The sequence below is a fragment of the Helicoverpa zea genome, chromosome 5, assembly GCF_022581195.2.
Source record: "Helicoverpa zea isolate HzStark_Cry1AcR chromosome 5, ilHelZeax1.1, whole genome shotgun sequence".
Lineage (NCBI taxonomy): Eukaryota > Metazoa > Arthropoda > Insecta > Lepidoptera > Noctuidae > Helicoverpa > Helicoverpa zea.
In genome coordinates, this window is record NC_061456.1 from 12181596 (window position 1) to 12207961 (window position 26366).

The following is a 26366-nucleotide window of genomic DNA, read 5'->3' on the forward strand; positions in this document are numbered from 1 at the left end:
CGATTCCCGAGTCGGGCCGAAATCGCTTTGTGGGTTTTAGAAGACTTTCACAAAGCAGCCCGAAGCCTGGAAGTTGGTGATTGATTCACCCGTGCATCGCTGAGCACGTAAATGTCGGTCCTGCGCCTGATCTCTTTCCGGTCGTGTCGGATTGCCGTCCCATCGGGCTATGAGAGTGAAGGAATAGGGAGTGCACCTGTGTCTGCGCAAATGCTTGTGCACTATAATATGTCCTGCGCAGTTGGCTAATCTCCTTACATGAGAACAGCCGCCGTAGCCGATAATCGGCTAGGAGGACATCATCATAATCATTATTGTCTTATATTTTGAATGGATGCATTATTTTACGACAGCAGATGATCCAAAATTGTGTTAGATGTCGATGTACATTCTCTTTATGTGACTCGAGGAATCGTGTTTACGCATATAAAGAAAATGTCCATGTACCTACATTTAGACACACGGTATGACTTAAAGCTTTCGTACAGTATAAGATTTTTTTTAGTTTATACTATTTTAACCATACAGTTAATGGGATTCCATGACCAAAGGGGACAGCTGTCACACTTATACACAACCACAAAGAGTTGGCATAATCATGAGTTTCACAGTTTAAATAAATAAAAACAAAAGTACAATGATAGAAAGTCATAATTTATTATATTTATTCTAACATTTATCCACCTATAACTTATAATTTACAAAATAATGTTCGTTGACATGAGTTCCAGATATAAAATAGTTTTTTACAATAAATTCATTACAGTTCTTTGTTCATAAAAGTTTTTCGTTAAGGTACTATTCCACGACAGACCGCACGAGGCCGCAGCTTCCTCCTGAGGCGTGGGGTTCGTCGTGGAATAGAACGTTTAATTGCACACACCATTTCTGACTTCGATTTAAAAGTATAGCAAGCCAGCTTTGCAAATTAAGGTAATAAATATATTTCTTAAGTTCGAGGTAAGAGTCTGTAAACATTATAAATTAGGAGGTCTTAAAATACACTGTTTTGATCCAACTATAACAAAGAAAACATTATATTATTCCTGTAATACTTGTACCACATAATTTATTTTTTCTCAAACAGATTAGGGTTTTGAAAAATCCAATATACTATATGATTTTTAAAGCGAGCATAAAAAGTATGACTCAAAATTTTCAACAATAATAAGGCACTAAATAAGCCACAAGAAAATTGTTTAGAATTCAAAGTGCTCCGAAATACAATATTTTACCTAACTATTGTTTATAAATACCAAATATTTGTCCTATCATTTTTACAAACAGTTCTTTAAAGTCCATTTCAATAATTAAGTAGTCTTTCCTCACTTGGGCCCAGACTCTACCAAAATTTAGCCTTTTAACAAGTACAAAATAGCATAACATTATTCAAACGATCACTTGATCCTTGACTGAAGAAATTCTATTGTTTTCATTAAACTTCTCCACTCAACTCTATTTTGGTGGAGTCTAAGCCTTTACAAGTGAAATAACACATTTGTTATCGAACGTTAGGCCACTTCATTACAATCCCATATTAAATTTAGTGATTTATCAAAAATCTATATGTGTTCATTTACCTTCACAGCCTAAAAGAACTAACTAAGCTAGCTTCCAACAAATTTCTCAATTCTCTCTATCCAACACAAGACTTCAACCATCATTTTCAATAAAAAAGTCTTTTTACACATAAGAAACAGTTTAAAATAGCAGCGTTTTACCTGAAATAAAACGCATATTAAATACTTACCTTATTTGAAGCTTACTAGTTTGAGATAGGCACCTACGTGTTTTCCGCTTTTATCTCCGTCCTTTTCTACCCCATATCTTGCATCTCTCTCGCACACCGACCAGTTTCACTCCCCACCAGGCAGGAGGCGACGAGTGTTCTCGGCGGCCACAGTTCGTCATTGAGTCGAAAACACCAGGCAGAAATTAAAATGTAAGCTTCAAATAAGGTAAGTATTTAATATGCGTTTTATTTCAGGTAAAACGCTGCTATTAAATTCTTGACCGTTATTTGAAGCTTACTAGTTTGAGACGTGTTTGTTATCGCCTGGTGGAAGTGGACGCCAATGTGAGCAAAAGCACAATGAAATTGTGTATGTAAATAGGTACTTAGGTACACGAGTAATCACATGTAAGTATGTGTATTGCGTCCTGGAATACTAATGTAATCAAAGTTAACTGGTACTGGTACTCAGCTACATCCTGTTAGACTGGAAGCCGACCCCAACATAGTTGGGAAATGGGCTCGAAGGATGAGTAATAAAAATTAAAAGAGAGATGCAAGAACAAAAGCAAAATTGATTTCATTTTCTAATAGTAATTAACAAAAACATTGCGATACTTCTTAATAACAATAGTAACAAAAATATAGACATTAATCAGCTGGATTAATTAAATAATCGAGATAACTTGCTACTTCTATTTAGTGGGTATCTTTCCCTTCTGTAAAAATGGGCAAATGTATTGCCTGATCGCCAATTACCCTTTGCTAATATATCGTCCAAAAGTATATTGTCAACACAGATTTTGACGCTACCGCCGAGTGGAAGCTTCCTGGGGTTGTAGTTATTCCTGCCTCTTTTAACAATGTCTTAATCCACCCGCATCATCGTTCGGGTGCCTGCCTTTGGTTGGCCTCTAACGGATATAAATAAATTTAAGGAATTAGCCGATGTCCGTCTATCTTCTAACAAGGCTTTAGTCTTTCTGACCCAATACACTGGACTTAGATTTATATTTTCCTGATTATCCATCAAACAACAACCCGACTGCCTATGACTAGAACTGTCGGTCTTAGAGCCAAAGACTGGCCATAAGATTAAATTATCTTTGTTGTTTTTGAAATGTTCTGGGTCTATTGCAAGCAAGGAAAGATCATGGACTCGCCTTTCCGAAACAAGCTAGCAAAAGAAAGAGCAGCAGTGTGCCTGGAAGTTGCAAATGGATTATTCTCGTCTACGTTTACTGCACTTAAGTAGGTTACCAATTGGTCATTATTCCAGATGGACGGCTTCCCGGGGAACAGGTTTGCTCAGCGCTATTGATTTTAAATTGTGTCCGACTAGAACGTGTGAACCTAGCTCTCCAGTGGTTTCTGCATTGCATAGTGTAGCTATAACTGACTTGTGTAATAAAATAGTATTGTATGTTAGTTTATTTACTATGTGTAAGTCTGCTAAAAATTGGGTAAGTATAGGTCCAAATAGGGATTCAAGGATTCATAGGATCCAATTTCATACTTTTCGCCCCAATTTAACCATCGACTCCAAGCTGATTGATAAGTGTTGCGTGTGGATTGAAGAAGACTTCAGTCGGAGAGACTCCTTGTGCCGCCCCCCCCCCCCCCATTTCCCTGACCTTGGCAGGGGGTATCCCCGTTGCTGTGTCTATCGGTTTCTGCTCGAGGTTCATCAGTGTGTAGGGTACTGCTAATGATCGGGACTTCAAATCTGCTCGCCAAAATACCTGGTGCCACCGAAGGAACTACTATGAGATTAACTCCCGTTCCTGAATTGAGATGACTGAGGACCTACGGTATAAGGTAAGGTGGCGGTAATACCCATGCTAGCGGGTAAGTCAAAACTTGAGAAAAAGGCATCGTGGAACCCCGCTTTCGGGTCCTTCAGATCTAGGGGCACGTAGTACACAACTATGTGTCCCTGGGCTCGCTTCGAGGCAAGTAGGTCCACTGCTGATACAAGATGCCACTCCGGTGGAGGTTTGTGTCGGGAGAGATGGTCTGCCTGACTGTTGAATAGGGCTGGTATATGATTCACGACGTGATAGATTTGATACAGCTCAAGATAACTGAATACTCTGTACGTCAAGTTCGGTAGGCTCCTTGATCGGGTGCCACCTTGATTTCTTAGATATGACACCACAGTCCCATTTTTGCATTGAAAAATGGCTGTTGATCTCTTTAGCAACTTGCCGTGATTTTCCAGTTAATACTGCAAGCATCTCTTTCAGATCGCAGTGAAAGCCTTTTTCTCTCTCGTTCCATGAACCCATTACGGGAGTTCCGTTCAGTTGTGCCCCCATCCTACATCGGAGGCGTCCGTGGTTATAAGGTGACAGGGAAGTGGCGAATGAATATCCAAGGTTTGGTGGCAGCTGACCAGCCACCACTTTAGATCTGCTAAGGCATCTGCTGGTAGGTTCAACATTGCTATACTCCATTCACCGAGCCGTGAGCCCACAATGTAACCAAAGAATGACACTTTTTCAAAATGGTGGGTATAACCCGACCGATGACAAAAACGTCACATTTTTATGTAAAATGTTCTTAGTATCGTGGTCTTCAATTAAGTAGGGTTCTATGTATGACAGTCAAGACTTCTAGGTTCATTTTACATGTAAACGATTTACTACATATTTCATTAAAATTAAGAAAATAATTTACGGCCTTTATTATACATATTTGATTTCAAATAAGTTTGAAAAGATTGCATAAGTTCCACAGACATCGTTCTAAAATATCATTTCTAATGTTGTCAGTATATTACTTTCGTAGTTATTTTTATAAAATATGATCATTACTTCAATCGTGACTTATAAGAACCCTTTTTATGGTTTGTTCACCGTTTGGCTCACGGTTCCATGAATAGGGTAGGTATAGATTGCTGTTCAACACTGCATTGAGGAAAGTGAGGAGAGCCCGGTAATGCAGTCCGCCGTATGGAACAACGAAAACTTGCGAAGTTTAAAAGTCCTATCAAGCTATGCAGGTCTTCTAAGTTTGTCGTGCTGTTTGTCACGTAGTGCGTTTTGTCATTATCTTGTTGATAATGCTTGCGATTTATTCACTTGCCATCCAAAACGTGGTGCAAATGATCCCAAAGTAGGCAAATATATCTTGGTGAGCCACCAGAAAATCGAGATACACAATTATAAGTAACCCTTGAGTTTTCAAAGTTTGAGCCACCCAAATTGGTCACTGTGGCGAAGGTCTTGGGTGCCGTGCTTAAGCCAAATGGTAGGCACGTAATCTGAAGCAGTCTTCTTCTGTATACTAGTCGAAGAACATGTCTGTGACCTCCGGCTACCGGAAGGTAGAAGTAAGCCTGGGCGAGATCCACTTGCACAGCCATTCGTCTTTCTGAAGAAACTCTAGCACCCGAAAAACATTTATTAAACTGAAGGGTTCCGTAATTATGAACTTGTTGAGAACCTTGAGATTGAGTATTGGACGGTTCTTTCCGTCGCCTTTTGGGCACAAGAAACATATTGGAAAGAAAGCTGGCAGAATTTGCAGCTATCAATAGAACTTTTTGTTTTATCATTTGGGATATGACGACATCCATCTCTTTGGACTCTCTGGTCAAATCTGGCATTATCTATCAAAGGTGGCTCTTGGCCAATGGTATGCGATACCCAGTTATTATTTTTGACAAGAAAGGCGGAGCTCCCATTTCTTTCCATTGGTCTTGATATAATGTTAGGCAACCCGCCTGGAAAGTCATAACTTACGTGCCTTGTTGGACGCATCAAAGTCCGCCTGCGGTCCTGGACGCTTTCTGTTTCCTCTGTTGGACATGGTTCCTATTGTAATTTACTCGTGATATCCCAAGGGAGCTTTTAGAGTTTTGCGTCACACGCCATTCAGCGTGAGTGTGATTACCATTTCCCTTCGAGGGAAGGTTATAATGGCGACTCTTCGAAAGTCGATCCAAAAAGCCACCCTGCGAGGGTAGATTGCAATGATGGTACGACCCGCAACATGCATGATTGGTACCCTGCGAGGGTCCGTGATAATGAGCCGACCCCTGCGGGGGGTGGCTAGTATACTTACTGGTCCCTGCTTTGTAATGATGCTGCGACTCGCAAAATGCAAGATTGGTACCCTGCGCGGGTCCGTGATAATGAAACGACCCCTGTGGGGGGTGGCTAGTATACTTACTGGTCCCCACTTTGTAATGATGCTGCGTCTCGCAACATGCAAGATTGGTACCCTGCGCGGGTCCGTGAAAATGAGCCAACCCCTGTGGGGGGTGGCTAACATACTTACTGGCAGTCCTAGGCGGAGCGTACCAAGTCTTTCAAGGCCGAAAAGCATCATACGCCGAGATAATGAGCCGACCCCTACGGGGGGTGGCTAACAGACTTACTGGCAGTCCGAGGGGAGCGTACCAAGTCTTTCAAGGCCGAAAAGCATCACACGCCGAGATAATGAGCCGACCCCTACGGGGGGTGGCTAACAGACTTACTGGCAGTCCGAGGGGAGCGTACCAAGTCTTTCAAGGCCGAAAACCATCACACGCCGTGATAATGAGCCGACCCCCATGGGAGGTGGCTAACAGACTTACTGGTAGTCCGAGGGGAGCGTACCAAGTCTTTCAAGGCCGAAAAGCTTTCTTGACACCATCAGCCCTCTTCAAGTGCGGTAGTGATCAGTCCGAACTAAGGAGATGCTGGTTGGACCGCACCTCACACCATTCTTTTTTGTCAAACCGTTGAACGCCTTGCAGGATTGAACTAGGGCCACAGGTGCCTTAGGAACTTCGGGCTTGCTTTCTTTTCCATAGTCACGTGCACGGGCTGTGGTAGCTTTATTATTTACCGCATCTGTATTTGCTTTATAAGTCACTCATTCTGAAAACAAATTACTGAAAAAAAAGTACACGGAAGAAACTCGTGACAAAAAAGGGGTAGATGTACAAAATATTAACACTTGATTTCGCAAAATCGAATATCGAACGGTAAAAAACCGTTAACAAATTGTATAAAATATTATAAACTCACCTGTGTTCTGCGAGAGCACTGAGTTTATTTTTCAACGAAATACTACAGCGGTTGGTTAGACAACCTTCTCGGGCGGAAAACAAGACGCCAATGACGAACTGTGGCCGCCGAGAACACTCGTCGCCTCCTGCCTGGTGGGGAGTGAAACTGGTCGGTGTGCGAGAGAGATGCAAGATATGGGGTAGAAAAGGACGGAGATAAAAGCGGAAAACACGTAGGTGCCTATCTCAAACTAGTAAGCTTCAAATAACGGTCAAGAATTTAATAACTATTTACAAAGATCGTAACGTAATCGAATTTTTTAAATAAAATACGAAATTATTCCCAGACCACGAGGCAACTGAATGTCTTTTCATCACAGAGGTTTTATTAAAAATATCACTTATTTAATTTTAAAAGTATACTAGTCTTCTTTATGAAGGCACACTGCGGGTATAGACAATTTACTTGCTATACCCCCTCTTCTTTTATTGTAGTTTTGACGATAGAAGTTTAGGAAGAGTAGGAGAATGACTCCGGTGTTGCAAGATACAAAAATGGCAACTCCCCTGGCGGGAGGACATTCTGACACTCTGACTGTGGCAACATATTGGATGATAATTGACACGAATTGAATCTGAAACAAAAATAAGGAAATATTAAAATTATGCGATTGTTTTCGGTCGTTAACTTGATACTTTTGTGAACCAGGAATTATTGGTTAATTAAAACGGTACTTTTAGGTGAATATCCTCAAAACTTATAAATATTTAGTTTGTATTCCGGAAAAAATGCATGAATTTAAAACGAGTTAATGAAAATTCATCATCACACATTATTTCACGATATGTAATATTTTGTGTATCGTAAAGGGTCAAGGTTCAATGTCCAAAAACAAAGGAAAAAAAATCATATTAATATTGGTTTTCCTTTTGTTAAATCCAACTTCCTGAGTGCTTAGTGCGAGTTTTCGTGAATTTTTTTACGGACTCACATGAGAGCGCGTATACTAAGATTTGTATGCAGTGTTGCCAACTTAGTGGATTTTCCACTAATACTGGTGGTTTAAGTCCCCTATTTAGTGGCGAAATGTTGAAAGTACTGCGGGTCAAGTAGCGAAATGTAAGTTTTGTGGTACAACTTTAAGGAGTTACTATGGAGATTTGAAGTCTCACGGAATGTCAAAAAAGCATCTACAAAACAAAAAGGTGAACGACTACTATATAATTATATTAAGTACTCATTCATTGGTCAAATGCGTAACTAAACAATTTGTGAAACTACTACGCCGATTATAATTTGTGAAGGATTCGGATCGGGTCGGATGAATTGCTAAACAGATGTAATGCTTTGTCTGTTTTAATTTTCTATCGTTGCCGAGTTACATCTTTGGATGATTAAATTGTTCTAGGTTACAATAAAATATAAACAATATTTTTTTAGTGGTGAATTTGGTGATTTTAAGTGTGGGATAAATTTTTGTTAGTGGTTTTCTGGTGGTTTTAAAAGTTGACTCTGGTGGTAAGCTTCTACAACTGTTGGCAACACTGTTTGTATGGAACAAAAACAGGTTCCAATTTTTGACACTAGGTGGAGCTGTTTTTGTTCCATACAAATCTTAGTATACGCGCTCTCATGTGAGTCCGTAAAAAAATTCACGAAAACTCGCACTAAGCACTCTGTTATGAGTCCATTATTTTAATGAGGAATATTTTATGTCCCATTTTAAGCTCTTTTCCGTTATGATTTTACGGCAGAACTGATTGAAACGAAATTTGGTATGATACCATCTAGGTACCTCAAAAATTGATTATGATTTGGTCTTCTATCCCAGTGTAAAAAGAGTTCGGAGCGTGTAAAACCACTAGCGAAAGCTAGTTTTTGTAAGTAAAAAGAACTTACCAGCTGAAACTTCGTCATATACTTCTTCCACCACAAATATTTGGCCACATTTGGCCCCAACGCTGCCAATCCGTAATAAGTGTACATGAAGACATGTACCAAAGAGTTTAGGAACCCAATAAAGATCAGCGTATGCGACGGCCAATATTTGAGCAAAGCCCATGTGCCAATGACCATGACTGTGTGGTGGTACAAATGTAAGAACGTGATCTGACTGGTCTTCTTCCGAAGTACGAAGAATACAGTATCCAGAAGTTCTGACAGTTTCGCTGAGAGGTATAGGTATGTGCCGAACAGGATCTAAAATGAAAAATATTCGATTGTCAGAAAGGATCCTAAATGAGTGAGTAGGTTTGCTAGACTTTCAGGCTAAAACGGGTGAATTGATTGAGATAAAATTTGGACTGGAGATAACTGATATCCTGGAGACGGGAATATACTACATTTGATCTACGTGTGGTTGGCAGTTTTCTCAGGACATGGGTGAAACCGCGAGGAAGTGAAAATTAGGAAACAATTATGTAATAATGATAATATAATCTGACTTCATAGTTGCTAAAAACTATTTCAATATGGATTTTACTTACCCTGTTTCTCGAATTGTCTTCATTCATGTAACATTTCTTAGGCACCAGACCCATATGTATGAGGTCTATAAAGAACTGAAAACAAAAGAATAAATCATGTTATTAAAGCAAAATAGAGAAACAAAAACATGTGTAATAGGACCTGATTTATTACAAAGTTCATGTTTCTAAGCAGTGAATGTTTGCTACAATATTTTCATCAGGCGCTCTTTCTTCTCTCAGTATTGAACGACGTTTAGGATTTTTTTTTCTGCTCTAGCTCCGCTATCGACAGTCGATGGCGGCTATTTGAATCTAGTTCTCGTTCATACCAGTTCTCTCTTTTATGCCTCTGACTCTGACGTTTAGGATTGTATGAGATCATTAAATTGGTTATGGTGGCAAATTAAATATTATCAATAAAACATACTAGAAACCGAAAACCAATGGCGAGATAATACCAAAATTATTCGCAACCAATTAATCGCGAACGAAAATATTTATGTGCACGCGTCGGTGCAATTCCATTGCTCATGATGTTAACAGAAATATATCCATATCGTGCAAAAGTTACAATAATTCTAAAGTGAAGAATCATAGTTTGTGCGACACAGTGTCGCACCGGTAGAATCTCGTCTTCAAGAAAACTAGCATTTGAATGTTGTGTGTAAATAAGACCCAGCAAATATGTACACGTAAAAGTACTTATATCTAATGGGATTAGTTCAATACAAATTGAAGGTGATTTATTTAAAAAAAACTTCATTAATATTCACAAGAATTTAGCAAGTACGTTAATTTATTACATAACATTCTGATTATTTGTAAAACACATACGTACGCGAGTACATATAAATACCTACCTAATTGATAATAATTATTTATTTAAAGTGATTCTTGTTCATATTCTGTACTGGGGAAAACCTTTTTTTGATGAAATTTTAAATAGTCCGATTTAAATATTTGAAATCATTATGCTATATGCCTATTTATTGAAAAGGTACCTAATTGAATACACGTGTCACATTAAAACCTAAAATTTACAAACGAAATTATTTGAAATCGAATTAGGTACCTAATTGTATAATTTTGGTAAAAGTTGATGACGCTCGGTAACAAAATTTCTGCCTAAGCTAATATCTACCTACAAATGCTTTTTCTGAAACGACTTGCGATAATGTTCTATGGCTTAGCCAGCAAATGTTTGCCTTGGCGACAAAAAGTTTGGCGATATACAAAATGTACGTATAAGAGATTTTTGTATAACACTAATTAGTCCATAAATTAAGCTAACGTGGTTTGACCAGTAGAAGCCCTATCATCTTAATTTCTGAATTTCGAACCTCCAAAAACGTTGGTCAAAAAGAACTCAAACAAAAAACAACTCACCCTATACACCATATAAACTGATATGGCGACTTGTATGGCATTATAAATAAGTAGTGTGTGTGTTAGTTTGTATCCCTCTCGTTTCCTCATGAACACTGGGCCGATCTTCAGCACAAACACCAGGTAGACCGCCAGGATTGTGAGGACTGGACCCAGGGATGCCATGAAGGGGAGCTCGTCAATTTCTTCATCTGGAAAAACAAATTCAATTATTTAATTGGAGTACTATGTAAATGTCTCTTCAAATAACTCTCAGTCATCAAAGGCTCTATCTATGACATTGGCTACAGTGACTTCACGATAGATATCTATACAATATGAACAAAAAACTTCTGAGCGATAACACTTTCGATCCGTTGATAGTTGTAGTCTGATTGACTCTAATAAGTTCATCCGTGTTTTGGAAGGCATCTTTAATTGGTGGAATCCGACAGTCATTTAAACATATTTGGCCATCGTCAAAACTTGAGACAGAAAGTCTGACAACCAGTGTTGCCAAGAAAGAAGTCTCAAGTTGCCCGGGTAACTGGGCTGAGAAGAATAGGCAATCGCTCCACGTAGAACATTAAAACACAGCTGCATTCAGTTTAATTTGAAGTAAACGATAATATAATTGTACTTAAGATTAAAATATACCTAAAAAAAAACTCAATTTATCTTATAATAAAACAACAAAAAGTCTTCAAGTCTTCGTCAAGAAGTCACTTAATGTTGTAAGCGAAATCTTTATCTCTTATAAGTTTTTCATTGTTTGTGTGAAATCAACACATTGAGGTTGTTTTTCAGATTTAGAAAAACATAGGTATTCAACAAGCATACCTATTAAGTCATACCTATTTGTTTCATTACTTCGTTCTTTATTTTTACCTGAAAACGAACACGTATCGAATAATTTTGAATTTCTATGTCTTATGTTATTCTGTTTTAAAGGCTATTTTTTGTAAATTATGGAACATACATTATTTATGTATACGATAATGATATTTTTGTGTTTTGAATTTCAGATATTTTCATACAAATTGGTATTTTATTTAAATTATTTCAATGCACTAACTGTGTGATTTATATTTGTATTTAAGGAACTAATTACATCATTGTCATCACCATTATTTGTAGTTATTTTGACAGAATTTTCATATACACACTCAGTACAAGTAGCTGATGAAAGTCTAATACGATGGCGTCCTCGTAAGAATTGCGATGCGCAGTTGCAGGTGGACTCTATTCCTTCACTCTTATAGCCTGATGTGATGGCAATCCGACACGACAGAGAAAAAGTCTAAGAATAAAATCTACGACTACCATGTTTTGAATGAAAAAACGACATAAAATAAATCATATTACTCTAACTTACACTACAACTCATATGATAGGTATGTTACCAAGGGCAGTGAAGATAATAATTATTGTAAAAGGGATAAAGAAGAAATTCCTTCTGTAAGACAAACCGTATTATGGATAAATATTATAACAACATAACTCGGTATTTCCTTGGTAACTACAACTTATCGCGTATGGTAACAGAATGACCTTCTAATTGTACCGACTAAATTAGGTTCCCATGGAACGCAACTTACCTCAACGTAATAAATTATCCTACATTATAAAAGCGAAAGTTTATATGCATGGAGGGTTGTTTCACGCAAATACGAACAAATGGGTTTTGATGAGACTTTGCAATAATGTAGCCTACCTATAAGAATATAAAAAAAAAAAAAAAAACATTAATCTGGGTGCGGGAAGAAGTTCTTGTGTTGTGTGTGGTTGTGTATTTGTAAAGAGATGGACTTATTGATACCTATATCATCTGTCCATCTTATTCCTAAGTATGTTGGGTTCGGCTTTCAGCCTAACAGGAGTCAGCTTGAGTACCAGTTTTATGTGGAACGACTGCCTCTCTGACATTCTCCACCCCATTTACTTGGGCAAGACAGTAGGTACGCCTAGGCAAGTCTTGGTTGTCAAACTTTCTGTAAAACTACAGGAAACAGCTAGTAGATCATATTTTATCAGGAAAATGGTAAAGTTTTACTTACATTTGCTTTTATTTAAATCCCAGCTGGGATTCTTCGGACTGAGACCTATGACTGAGTTCATGATGATATGTTTCTACGGCGCGTTTTCAACTCTGCTGCTGTAACAATTAGAATGCATTTTGATTGGTTTTAATATAAGTACTTCAGACTAGTGCTAAAATGCACGCAATCGTTATATTAAGATGAGATATATTTTGGACAAAAGTATTAAAATACTTTTGTCCGCAGAAAGTACATGTATTGTCATGTTTGCAACAATAACTCACATTGATTTAGCCTGATTTTTTGAAATTTAAAGTACCTAATTATGAACCTAAATATATCAGGATAAATGGAATAACAGGTTTTAAGATCTCATAAACTAACAAGTAGTGATTTGATATCAATTTAAATGGATAATTTTGAAGCGTTAAGTAACATTATTTTTCAGGCTAGTGATATGTGCTTACAGCGATTCAAAAAGATTGTATTAATAGGTATGAAATATGGAATCCTCAAACACATCCAAAGCACAGAACATTTTATATTTTTAAGACTTTAAGAAATAATATTCACTTGATCAAGATGATCCATATTTCCAAAAAAAAACTAACCACAAAACACACGAAAACTCACTTAAATACTAACTCAATCTTTATTCAACTCGCAAATAGCAATCACAGATCACACCAAATTCTTCATATGTTAAATTATAATTTTACACTCACAACGCGCTAAAGTGTCTCTCACAAATATTCGTAATGAACTAACGTAATGGTTTTACAATTCAAGTTTCATTATCTAATAGGAAAAATGCCTGACACAAACGTACCAACCGCTCTGTACCCAATTAGTTAATTAAATCATTAAAATTCTATGTTTAGTTAATATTATTAATTTAACATTCCCAGAAATATTTTAGGTGTATCTTGTTTTTGGTAACTTGAAGTAAGATTTCAGATTTCTGTTAAAATTCTAATCTGAAAGTAGATTTGTTTGTTTTTAAGTCAATCACGTAAAAACTCAGATAATCTAGAGCCTGACAAACCACTTCTTTTTAGCCCTGTGCTGAAAGTAGTTTCCTCGGGAAACAATTAAGTTTATATTAACATAAGTTTTGCACTTTGATGGACCATTACGATAGGCAACTAGAAAATTATTTAAAGCAATCTTCGACGTCCCGGCCAGCTAGTAGAGAGATATATTAAAGTTGCATAAATCAATAAACGCATGTATCGTTTTTGAAAATAGGAATCTTCTTTGACCTTCAAATAGGAATCGACTTTGTAAGGCTGATCATGATATGACATAGTGATCATAATTAAAATTAGTAAATGATATCGAAGAAACTAGTTAACTTGTTACAATGTCTACAAAAATTAGTCATAATTGATATCTAATTAAATATCCACTTAAAATGAAATCCCACTATAAGTAATTGCAACAAATGAATCACCAAACAGGTGGTACAAATTGAACATTGCTTATTTAATGTATATAATAAAGAAAGGCATAAAAAAAACTTTACCCACAGAAAAAAAAATCCAAAACTTAAAATAGCAAAAAATCCAGCGGCCTTGACCTTCAAAACCCTTATTTATCTACCTGGTTGTTAATTTATTCCTGTCTCTCAAGTCCAAGGGTTTCAAGTCAATCAATGACCTTATATCATTTAAGAATATAAATAATTCATGATAAAGGACCATTGAAAAACTCTCAAACTTCCCGCTCACCCATCCACTCTGTTTAAGGTCTGAAAGTAGTCAGGTCATTAGTCAGTGCCCTTTTAGCTATGTCACCAAATTGAATACACGAGAAAACACTACTGAACATATTCATCTATCAAATGACTGACTGACATATATTATCAAATGACTGAATTTAAAACATAATCTCACACATAATCAAAATATTATACCTACTCAAATAAAAATGATGATGAAAAAATGGCAGACGAACTTATCTACTGCTTGTCTTTCTATTGTGTATTTTTGAGGAAAAAAAACATAATCCCTCTCTCCTCGCGTCATAAATAAGCCTGTGTTTTTTTACAAGTGGGAAACCCTCACATTACTTCTGTGGTTAAGTAGAAGGCCATGTCTGATTTTGAGCCCTTATTAATTAGTGTTGGATTATTTCCCTTCACTGACTACGGAACCTACTACAAGTGCTGTCACGCACTTGACCTCGTTTTGTCATACGAAAGCCTGTTCGTACTCATCTCCGATCATTACATAATAGCATTTATATAGTTTGCGGATGCACCTTGTTTATTTTTACTTTGAAGAAATTATTTATTTATGGTCATCAGGATATAAAGTTAATGATGGGCACATCCATCTTTTTGGTTTTTCTTGTATCAATTAATACTCTTAAAAAGTAGAATTATTAAAGTTCAGAAGTTTTATTTTTATATGTAGTTGGCAGGTATTACGAATACATTATTATTAATCATCATCATATCAGCCTAGTGCTGTCCACTCCTAGACGTAGGCCTCTTCCAGTAAGGGCTAAACTATGACAAATACATTAATACCAAAATACCAATATGTATTTTTTTAATATAAGGTACCTATGTATTTATCAGGTGCAAATCTTATTTTATGAGAAAAAAACGAATTACGAATATGCAATAGGTACCTACAGATAAAATTGTTACCTAACTAAAAGACACTATTTTTCCACACAAAGAAGGCATGCCCATTGCCCACGTGAATTTTGTTATGATAGATGTTATCTCAAAACAATTTCCTGAAGCCAATCATTCTTTCAGGTTGTCATCATTTTTCAAATAACATAACATTTATTGTACCGCCATTAATATAACAGCTGTGATTAACATCGTCTTGTCACCTAATGATGGGTTATTCTGTATGCCAGACATTTTTTTGTACATTCCAAATATTATATATGATACGTCATCAAGATAATATCGAAGTCTACTGAATTAAAAACGTGATTACTGCGGTCTCGTGCTGGATAAACTGGTCAGTATCACTTTGAGGGTTTTTCAAAAACACAGTACCCTTATAGACGTAGGACAGAAGTTAACGAGTTTAGTCTAAGGAAACATAAATTCTGAATCGTTAAAAAACTAAACGGACTCTTAAAGCCATGTATTCACTGAGAAACAATTGTTTATAAACACTGTTTCAGAAACAAAATCTACGTGTTTCTGAAACAAATAATTTTGTTTCAGAAACATATAATTTTGTTTCTGTAAACACTACGTGTTTATCGAATGTTTCTGTGCTCCCCACCCGTGGCGGGGAGCACAGAAACAAATCAGTTGCGCAACATATGGATACAAGTGTGGACGCGTATTTCATTTGTTTATAAACGCCAAATAAATGTCTTCATAGCAAGTAATTTCTCTTTTCTTTTTCTTTTTACTAGAAATGGACTTATGCAAATAAATGTAGGCACCACACAACAACACTACTTCCTCGGGCGACATATTGTAAACATCTGACGGTGTGGACGGCAGTTTCCGAAACATTGTTGCTGTAAACATCTACGTGATGTTTCAGAAACTGTGTATCTGAAACATTGTTTCCCAGTGAATACATGGCTTAAGTCACATTTGTAGGTACTTGCGCCCGCAATAAATTCGTAGAATTAAAATGTCAAACAATTTTCGTACAGCCGAAATATCGTGACCAAATGCCAGGTTGCAAAATGTCTTCATGGCATCTATTTATTACATTAAATTATTCCCCTTTTTAGATTTGGTAACGCGGATCTTCTATGCCCCAGACTTTGATTCTCAAAAAGGTGACCACAAACAAACCAAAATGTCAGCTATGCGTGCCTTTGTAGGAAACTTAACCAATATGAATCGCGGTAGTCACCAAAAGACCTACCTATTGAAAATTTGCGTATTCGCCAATCTTCCTAGTCTTCTCAATATGAGAAGAGGACCAAGGTTACCCAGCTATGACAAAAAAGGTGATTTTATATAGCTGAGACCGTTGCGTGGTAGCAATTTAATATCACAATGATAATAATTATATTAGCCATTCAGTGAAATAGGTGCCCTAGTGACTTAATTAAATTGTAATTTATACAAAGACCGTGTTAAATAATACAGTTTAACGTCTGGTTAAATGTATGAGACTCATAGATATTCCTAAAAGTCCTCATTTTATGTGCATTTATCCTTACTAGAGGAAGAAACTCTGTCCATCGAGCATTTTTACCAAACCTACAGCACTTACTTAAATAAAACTCGGTACACAGATAGTATCGATAGGTAGAATCTGAGAAAGGACTTAGCAGACCTTACTTTTTACTCATTTGCAAAAGATTAGAAGTGGGTGAAACCGGAACGAACAGCTAGTAATACATAGCTTAGCTTTAGCTTAGCTTAGCTTCAAGATCAGGCTTTCTGAATTGAGCAATGCAAAACTATAGCGGATCAAGGAAAAATATTATCTTATGGTTCATCATAATCTTTCAAACTATCATTCAAATCACATAGCCGTCAAGTTCCGTAAATCCGTTTCATAATACAACGTACGCAAAACAGCAATAATTGCTGTTCCTATTAAGTCTTATGACATAATACAAAAACTGACTCATAGCATGATTTTACTTTCGAGTGAGTAAGAAATAATTGTTTCAACTTTCTCGGTGGTACAAAAAACTGGGCAGGCAAATTGGACGTATTGTGGGTACTACTTCGATGGTATGAAGAGGTAAGTAGTGATTTTAATGGACTTCCAAATCGGGAATTCCTCGATAAGGCAAAATTGTTGTTTTTGTTTATTTAAGGCTCTCTTGACGAACGCATTCAGTTACAAGTTTAGACTTGATTACCGAGTTTCATATAATTCAGGGTCAGTGAAAGATGATCAGAGCGCTTTCACACAGGCCGTTTTTGATGCGCGAATACATACGCTCGTATACGCAAAAAATCTGTCGCATTGTCACATGAATTTAAGCATAAATGGCCTTACTACAAAAACTTTAAACCCTGTTTTACACTTGTCTAGTAAAATTTTGGCTGCAAAATGAACCATATGTCAACGTCATAATTTGACATTTTTTTAGACAAGGCATAAACTGACGTTTAAAAGTTTTTGTGGTAAGACGGTATATCTTCAAACAGTTACTGTTAAAGTTTGACATGCAAAAATAAAGTTGTTTTCAACCTATTTGTAAAATAAATATCATTAATCGTTTTTCGCCAAACAAACGCGCCAACTATGTAGAATTCGCAATTATGATTACAAGTTTGAATGTACTGCCTTCTCCAAAGTATTGAACCATTTATTCATACACATACCTTGAAGGAAAACTACTATTAAACTCTTTTAATGGATTAACAGCGTTTACCGTAAGACATTGTACGACGGTAGTGACATTGAAAACAACAATATTGTAACTGTTATTTGCATCCTTCACACGTTAGCCGTAAGTGAAAAGTAATTAGTGAACCTACAGTTAGTAACTGTAGGTTCACTAATTACTTGTGTAAAATCCAAACTAATATTATAAATACGAAAGTAACTCTGTCTGTCTGTCTGTCTGTCTTTCTGTCTGTCTGTCTGTCTTTTCTTCACGCCTAAACTACTGAACCGATTTGTGTGAAATTTGGTACAGACATAGTTTGAAACTTGAGAAAGGACATAGGATAGTTTTTATTAAAAAAAATAAAAATAAAAAATAAAATTTATTCCGGACATATAGCGCCATCTATTGGTCAAATCAAAAATTTGCCGGAAGTCACTATTCCACGCGAACGAAGTCGCGGGCAAAAGCTAGTGTAGCCTACATTTTAAAATCATTTTCCTTAATGTGATTTAAGAAATTGACACGAAAGAAAGCAGTTTACTTGCACTCTGCGTGCGTTTTTGAGACGGATATGAAGGTATAACCGTTTTGATTGACTGGCTTGTAACTACATTGTTATACTTAAAAAAACTGCCTAATGTCTTTGTCTGGATGTCATGCTCCATGCCAAATTTTATCTTAATTAGGTTGACCACCAACATAAAAGAAGCATGGAAGTGATACAGATTTAAAATATTCATTCAATATCAAATTATAATATTGTATTTTCTCTGTAAGTGATTGTGTAAATCTTTTGAGAAAATAAATGTCTAAAACCGTATACAGATATGAAACTGTGCACCTCACCCGTCCAAAATCAAGGTATTTCTGCGACGTTTAAAATAGTACAGTCCTTTTTTCTTTTTTTATATACCTAGTCAGAAGGGCCATTGACAGATATCATTGAAAATAGATATTGACTTTTAACCGTGACTCTAGAATTACAACAATGTCAGATCGTGAATAATGCTCAATGAAATTATCATTGACAAATTCAGTGTATCTAGCTTAAAACAAACCAGGTTTTAGAAATTATATAGGTAAGACAAACATGAGACGTATTTTTTTCTCATGTAAGTGAATTGTAATTCTTATCCATACTAATCCCTACTAATATTATAAAGTCGAAAGTAACTCTGTCTGTCTGTCTGTTACGCTTTCACGTCTAAACCACTGAACTGATTTTAATAAATTTTGGTACAGGGATAGAGTTGACCTTGAGAAAGAACATAGGATAGTTTTTATCCCAGACTTTTGAAGAGTTCTCTTGGAAACGCGATATAACCGAACTTGACGCGAGCGAAGCCACGGGCGGAAGCCAGTGGGAAATAAAGATATCTCAACACTCAGGTTATCGGCCCACCTATTTGCGGAACTGAACTTCATTAACATTCATACATATTAAAAACAAGCAAACAGTCGAATATAGAACGTCCTTCTATTTTGAAAGTCAATTAAAAACAACTGTTTATTTTTAAACCTGTAAATAAACTTCAAGTGACAGAATTGCTTACGAGGATCAGATGGTATCCAAAAACAAATGTGCAAGGATTTACTCTTAAAGGCACTTATCGATTAACACTTAGAGCGACTTGAAACTAAAAAATATGAGACTATTGCTCGATTTCGGAGGAGCATATACTGAACTGGAAAAATATCATCATCTGCCTAGCCTTTTCCCAACTCTGTTCGGATCAGCTTCTAGTCTAACAGGATGCAGCTGAGTACCAGTGTTTGAGAAGGAGCGCCTTCCTATCTGAACTTCCCAACCTAGTTACCTTGGCAACAAAATACCCCCAGTCATTGACATATATTCTAGCGATAGACAAGAACATCCATACAAATAATTTACCCGCTTATGTCGTCTGTTGACATCTCGATGACGTATTGTGACATGTAGTCACCTCATTGATGTTAATTGGTGAAGTGTCGCTCGTATTTTGCCTACATTTTTCATTACTCAAAAAGTTTATATCTAAGTGAATTCAAAATCATGTAATATATCAAAAAGTTTATTTATATCTAATTGAATGCAAAATCATGTAATATATTAAAACCAGGAACTTATTTTTAGGGTTTTTAATATTAATTACGATGTTTTTTTTTCTTAAGAGGGCTATCACAAATTTTCGCGAATTTAATTATTTTTTCTTGAAAGTAAGAACATACCATGACAAAGTGAAGTCTGTTTTCATTGATATTTTACCTACTGCCAGTTTTATGGCACATCTGTTTCTGCACGATTTTCTTAATCCATAATTTAAGATGGCGGGCGGGAACAAATTAATGCATATTTGTAAAATTGAATTATAAATGAAAAGTATGATATACAAGCGTTGTAATAGCATGAACAGCGTGTAATTTTACTAACTTGACTCTCGAATTAGTTTATATGTGTAAGTTTATACCTTGATATGTATTTTCTATTTTATAATTGTCGTTTCATAGACATCCATCTGACGCAGGTGTCAAAATCGCTCTGATTTGCCATTTTGGGCACTGCATAGTCTGCACTGCAGTTCAGTGTGGTAAGCTTTTTGTTCGGAACGTTCTATCTAGTACGTAGTACATATATATCGATGCCCCCAGTTAAGACTGGTTGTCAGAAAAATATACCTACAGAAAAATACGCTAGCCTCAAATGGCACGTACGAAAAATTGGATTCATTAACCTGCCTGATATCATACACGACATAATGTAGTTAGAAGGTCAATTAGTAAATGTTACAAAAATTACACAGTATTAGTCACTGTTTCGTTTTACATTTTACACACAAACTTAACCGACAGAATTACAAAGGTTTTTAAACCTTGGTAACCTACTACACATATTTATATACAATCGGAACTTAATCGCGATAAATGATTAAGTATGTATGAAGGTACCTTTTTCTTTACCGACGTTTCCGCCGAATTGCACCGACCGTGGTCGCAAGTAGACTGTAGTAAAAAAAAAGGTATCGTACTTTTATAATAATACATCGCGATTAAATCCTGATTGACACAGCTATCATTGAACATCTTTGACATTCGTTACGGGTGGTCTGAAACCAGTAAGTCTGACGACCTATCTTACCTAGGGTAGGTTGCCCGGGTAACTGGATTGAGGAGGTCAGATAGGCGGACCGTCCTTGTAAAACACTGATATGACCCCGTATTGGGGAAAAGGCTAAAGAGATGATAAAGATTGAGTCCCAATTATGCATATAAAATAAAGAAATACAGTTTCCAGAAGTATCCAAAATCGATTACAGAACGAAGGTACGAATTTATTAACCTCTGCCAGACATCTAATGGACATGAACCTTAAATATATTGAAGGTGATTAAACAATGAATATGATGCAACATTATCACGTACGTACAATAAAATTAGCATAACAAAAAGTAGATAACTACCTATATTTAAATGACAATTTACAGAAACTATTAATCGTACAATGGATGATTTCATACGACCCTTAATACAGAAGATATTGTTATTAAAGTCGTGAGAAATGAAGGCCTTAGGATCATACTAATCAATACACAAAGTTGGTATAAAAATTGAACAAATCTGTCAATTTGCTTAGAGTTTATGTAACCGGAAAATATTCAGTTCAGCTTCATTTTTATTTTACTTGATGCATTATTAATTTATGTTGGGATAGTGAGTTTATAATCATCATCAGCCTTTTTATCGTCCCACTGCTGGGCACAGGCCTCCTCTCACACGGAGAAGGAGTAAGCGTTAATCACCACGCTTGCTCAATGCAGGTTGGTGATTTCAGACATCATACTTGGGAAATTACAGGTTGACATTATGGCAGAAATATGGTGGTACATTTTACAGTATGGTAGGAATGTATGTATCTCAGACACCATGTTATCATTCTTTTAGATATATTGAACGTTTCTTATAGTCGACCTCTATTGTTCCTTCAGTCACTATCTACCTATATCCTACCTAGATACGAGTACCTATATTTTGATAACAATATTAGATATCTTAGTAGCCTTGGCATTGAAATTGTAATTTTCTACAAGTTCATAAAGCACAATTCAAAATACACTTTATCAAGTTAGTACAAATAAAACAGTAGAACAATAGCCTAGAATTATTGTAAGGAATATCAACTAAATTGAGTTTATTTAATAAAGGGACCTTTCTGTGTTCGTAGTGAAGATGTAATGCAGATGCATATGCTATTGTGATGTGTATATGTGAGTGAAGGTGCGTGTGTATGTGTGTGCCTAATGAATGAGTCTGATAGAAGGTCGGTACATTGACAATGGTATATTGGTTACAATTAAACGGTTACCCTTGATCCATTAGTTATTTTAATGAGTGAAAATGTTATAATAATCGTTGATAGGTTTTTCAGATGGTGTTATAGGATTATGCACTAAATAAAATGTGCTATAAAAATGGCATTAAGTTTAGTATCGATAGTTTATAGAATACTAGCCGTTTTCCCGCGGTTTCACTCGCGTCCCGTGGGAGCTACTGCCCGCACCGGGATAAAATATAGCCTATGTTACTCGCAGATAATATAGCTTCCTAATGGTTAAAGAATATTTAAAATCGGTCCAGTAGTTTTTGAGTTTATCCATTACAACCAAACAAACAAAGTTTTCCTCTTTATAATATTAGTATAGATGAAACCTAAATATTGATATATTACTGCAGAAATGAAGAACAATAACGTCCCTAAAGGGATTCAGGTCCTATGTCATCTAGACTGTAACTCAAAGTATGGAATTATGTTTCCATAGGGAATAAAAATATGAAAAAGGCATATCCAGGGACATTTGTAAAATATCTGACTTCAAAATATAGTTTTTTCATGAATTTCGAAAAACTATTTATCAGGATCTGTAGACGACTTTTGCAGGTAAGAACAGTCGAGTCTCGTGAAAAGAAAATATTAAAAAAAAAAATGTACAAGCAAAACATTATTTACACGGTTACAGCAAGTGTCTCACATAAGTATTCCAAACTAAATCCATTGGTAAATTATATTTTCCTCACTATAAGTTGACTTAAAAAAATACATTGGTACGTATCAGGTTAAGTATCCACACAAAATTCGTTCACTAGAGATGCTCCGATAAATATGGCTACCAAAAATACTCAAACACTTTAAAAATAAATAATATATTACCGAGTTGATCACGCGATTCACGCACTACACAATTATTAACTATTATTTCTAACGATGATTTGAGAATGGGCACACACGCATTGTCAATCACAGTACCACCGCAATTGTTAGGTTTTTCGCGTAACAACTATATTTATATCTTTTACCAACAGAAAATTCAAGGCCTATGAAAAGTATTAAAATAATTTATTATGTGCATTTTATTAAAAATGTTCAAAAAAGGCAAATTTTTATTAAGAGTGTCGAATAATTTATCAATTTTATGTTCAGTAATTTTTCAGGTTTTTTCATTTTAGGATTCAATATTAAAATAATGAAATCAAAAATTCTGTCATAGCATTTTTCTATCGCTCAAAGCGATACTTCACCTACCATTCAATTTTCACATTTATTCTTAAAAAAATCAACAACGAAAGCACTTATGTTTTGAACGGAATATTTTTGAAAAATTGTCATTGACGAGCACATCAAAAAAATAAAATTTTGGTACAAAACTCGATTCAAATAGAAAAACAAAACATGAATTCTATGTTATTCAGTTACTCAGAAAGATATCTGTACTGACGCAAGGTTCCAGACTACTGGGCAAATACAATGGTTAACATAACCCAGATTGTTTATTTTTCTTGCATAAAGCATAGCTTCAGCATGAAAATATGTAGTTGAGCTATTATTATTTATGACCTATGTAGCAATTGAACGCGGTTTTTCCCCCGTATTGAAGACATTACTTTTTGTTATCAGAAAAAAAAATACAAATATCTGAATTGGAAACCTCCTTCTTTTTTGGGGAGTCGGTTAAAAAGAGGCTTATCATATATCATCCATCATCAGCATATATGTAGCTCTTATTTTTTTTCTTCTTCTCTCTTCTTTTCTCTTATTTTTCTTGTCTGCCCAGCATGTTTTCATCTTCCATACTTATATTTGATGTTATCTCACAAGTGACATTCTTTCAACCATAATATTATCTTTTTTCACACAATCCAAGCAAAGTTTATAGACCAACTATATCTATCCAGATTGATACTCAACGCTTTGCTCAAATATGATTCTCAACATTGAAAAAGTAGATAATGCGTTTAATAAAAATGATGCAAAATGATATCAAAATTTAATAAGTGTAACAAACAATTTTACGATACATTTTTTAAATAACCATGATGATAAACACACGTTTTTTCTCGCCACTTTTCACGTGCTCAAAAGACCGACTAAACCAATCTTGTTATCAGTTTTCGATCTGATAACAGTAAGAAGATTACATTTGCAATGGCCTTAAAATACTCAGGTGGATGTACAGATTTATCTCAAGTAGATTGGAAAGTACGAAAGTAGTATATTATTATTTTTTACTAGCTTCCGCCAGCGGCTTCGCCCGCTAGGTGTGTTGATAAAAAATAGCCTATGTGTTAATCCAGGGTATCACCTATCTACATACCAAATTTCAATCAAATCGGTCCAGCCATTTTTGCGTGATTGAATAATAAACATACATCCATACATTTACTCATACATTCTCACAAACTTTCACATTTGTAATATAAGTAGGAAAGTAGGATATAAGTAGGAAGTAGGATATAAGTAGGATTATAATATAAGTAGGAAGTAGGATCATCATCGTCAGCCTTATAATCGTCCCACTGCTGTGCACTGGACTTCTCTCCCACAGAGAAGGATTGAGCGTTTTCAAAGTTAAAGTATTTTTTTTTTTTAATTTCAAACAGGCATTTGAAAGCTCTTTTGAAATGTAAAACTAGTTGCACGGTTCCAAAGAATTGGTCTCTTAGAGACGTACCGGCAAGAAACTCCATGGGCACTCTTTTTAATGCGGTTTGGGGATTTCAGACTATTTTTTATAACAGGTATATAACAAGTATCCATGTACCAAAATTAACAAAAATATTAAATTGTCGCAGGTGCTATAGAATCTGAAGGTTGAATTTCGCACCCGATGAAGGTAATAGGATTATTTGTTGAATTAATATTAAAAAACTACACTAGTCTACGTGAACTGTTGAATATTATCAAATTATTCGCCAATAATACACTGTTTTGTTGCGTTTGAGATTTTAGGTTTAAACCATTTAAGTATCAGAATGTATACCGATAAATAAATTAAATAACCAAAAAATTCCAAATCACCGCAATTTATTCTTTGACATTTCACAACAATATTCAGAAAGAAAGAGAAAATTAAAATATTTGGATTAAATGCAAAAGCAAAATTATTTCTGCCACTGTTCACTATTATATCACATAACCGCGTATGAATCTAAAGGCTTTAAAATCCCACGTACCTGTATTAATTCAGGAGAACTTCAAAACGAATCCAAGTCAACGAATAATTCTTGCTAACACAAACTGAAACGTGTTTCTTCTTCAACAAACAAGATCATTGTCACAAAAAATAAAAATAAAATTAAAAAAAAGAAACGAAAAATAAAATCGTCTTGGCAAACAGTAAATGGTACACAAATAGAGATAGGAAATTCACTGGATAAAAACACACAGATTTCTTGACTACTGACGTCTTTGACAACGTTTGTTTCTTTCTTGTTGATGGGTAAACTAAAGAGTATGTTTTCAGTTTGGATCGAAAATAATGTTGTGACGAAAATGTAGGTCAAAGTGGATGTAAGGGCGCGGCCCCGCTGCGCAAAGCGCGGTGCCCGTCTAACCTTCGTGGACTATTCTAAATAGAGCGCTCGTGTATCGCGCACCTTATGCTCACACCCTCTTTTTACGCCCTGAGTGTAATAAAAATTACTACTTTTTATGGTGGTCAAGGCAAAATGACATTTCTCGCATAGTTTTTTTTTTCAGAATTTTCCTCGCGCACTTGGTGTAATTTCAATAAGAAATTATTCTGAGTGGCATTTGAATGATTTTTTTTATAGTAATAAACTTTAATAGGCCTCTCTTTCCGTGTTTTGGAAGAGATATTAAATTAGTGGGTTCCAGCTATCATTTGAACAGCCTTGGCAGCAAGAAAGTCTTACTATCAGTCTTACCAAGTGATATCGTGTTGCCTGAGTAACTGGATTGAGGAGGTTAGTTAGGCAGCTGCTCCAAATGAAACTTGGTTACTTCAGCCACTACTGTTAAAACTAGAAACGACCCCAGTTTTCATGGGAAAAAGCTAGGTAGATGACGATAAAAAAATAATAGACCTGACAAGTGTTATCCTAGCTTAGGTAGCTCTACGGAATGTGTTCTTGGGTTGCTTTTGTTACTACTTTAAGCTTTAAACCATACATCATCCTCCGAGCCTTTTTTCCCAATCAT

The 26366-nt window shown here is 35.8% G+C and overlaps 1 protein-coding gene across 12 annotated transcripts in view; it reads right to left on the minus strand.

The window, feature by feature from the left end:
- Positions 1 to 633: 633 nt before the first annotated feature.
- Positions 634 to 26366, minus strand: part of LOC124630702 (elongation of very long chain fatty acids protein 7-like) — a 30712-nt gene continuing 4979 nt past the window's right edge. The window contains exons 1-7 of one of the 12 annotated variants that reach the window (XM_047164668.1): positions 25379 to 25728; positions 12623 to 12720; positions 10587 to 10777; positions 9219 to 9293; positions 8632 to 8931; positions 7018 to 7366; positions 634 to 1709 (exon numbers count right to left, since the gene is read on the minus strand). In XM_047164668.1, the coding sequence (XP_047020624.1) occupies positions 7154 to 7366; positions 8632 to 8931; positions 9219 to 9293; positions 10587 to 10777; positions 12623 to 12683 (840 nt within the window). In that variant the 5' untranslated portion in view covers positions 12684 to 12720; positions 25379 to 25728 and the 3' untranslated portion in view covers positions 634 to 1709; positions 7018 to 7153. Of the gene's footprint in view, positions 1710 to 7017; positions 7367 to 8631; positions 8932 to 9218; positions 9294 to 10586; positions 10778 to 12622; positions 12721 to 13215; positions 13348 to 14206; positions 14422 to 23078; positions 23188 to 25378; positions 25729 to 26366 lie in introns of those variants that run through there. The other 11 variants (XM_047164674.1, XM_047164676.1, XM_047164679.1 and 8 more) reach the window with 11 other exon arrangements.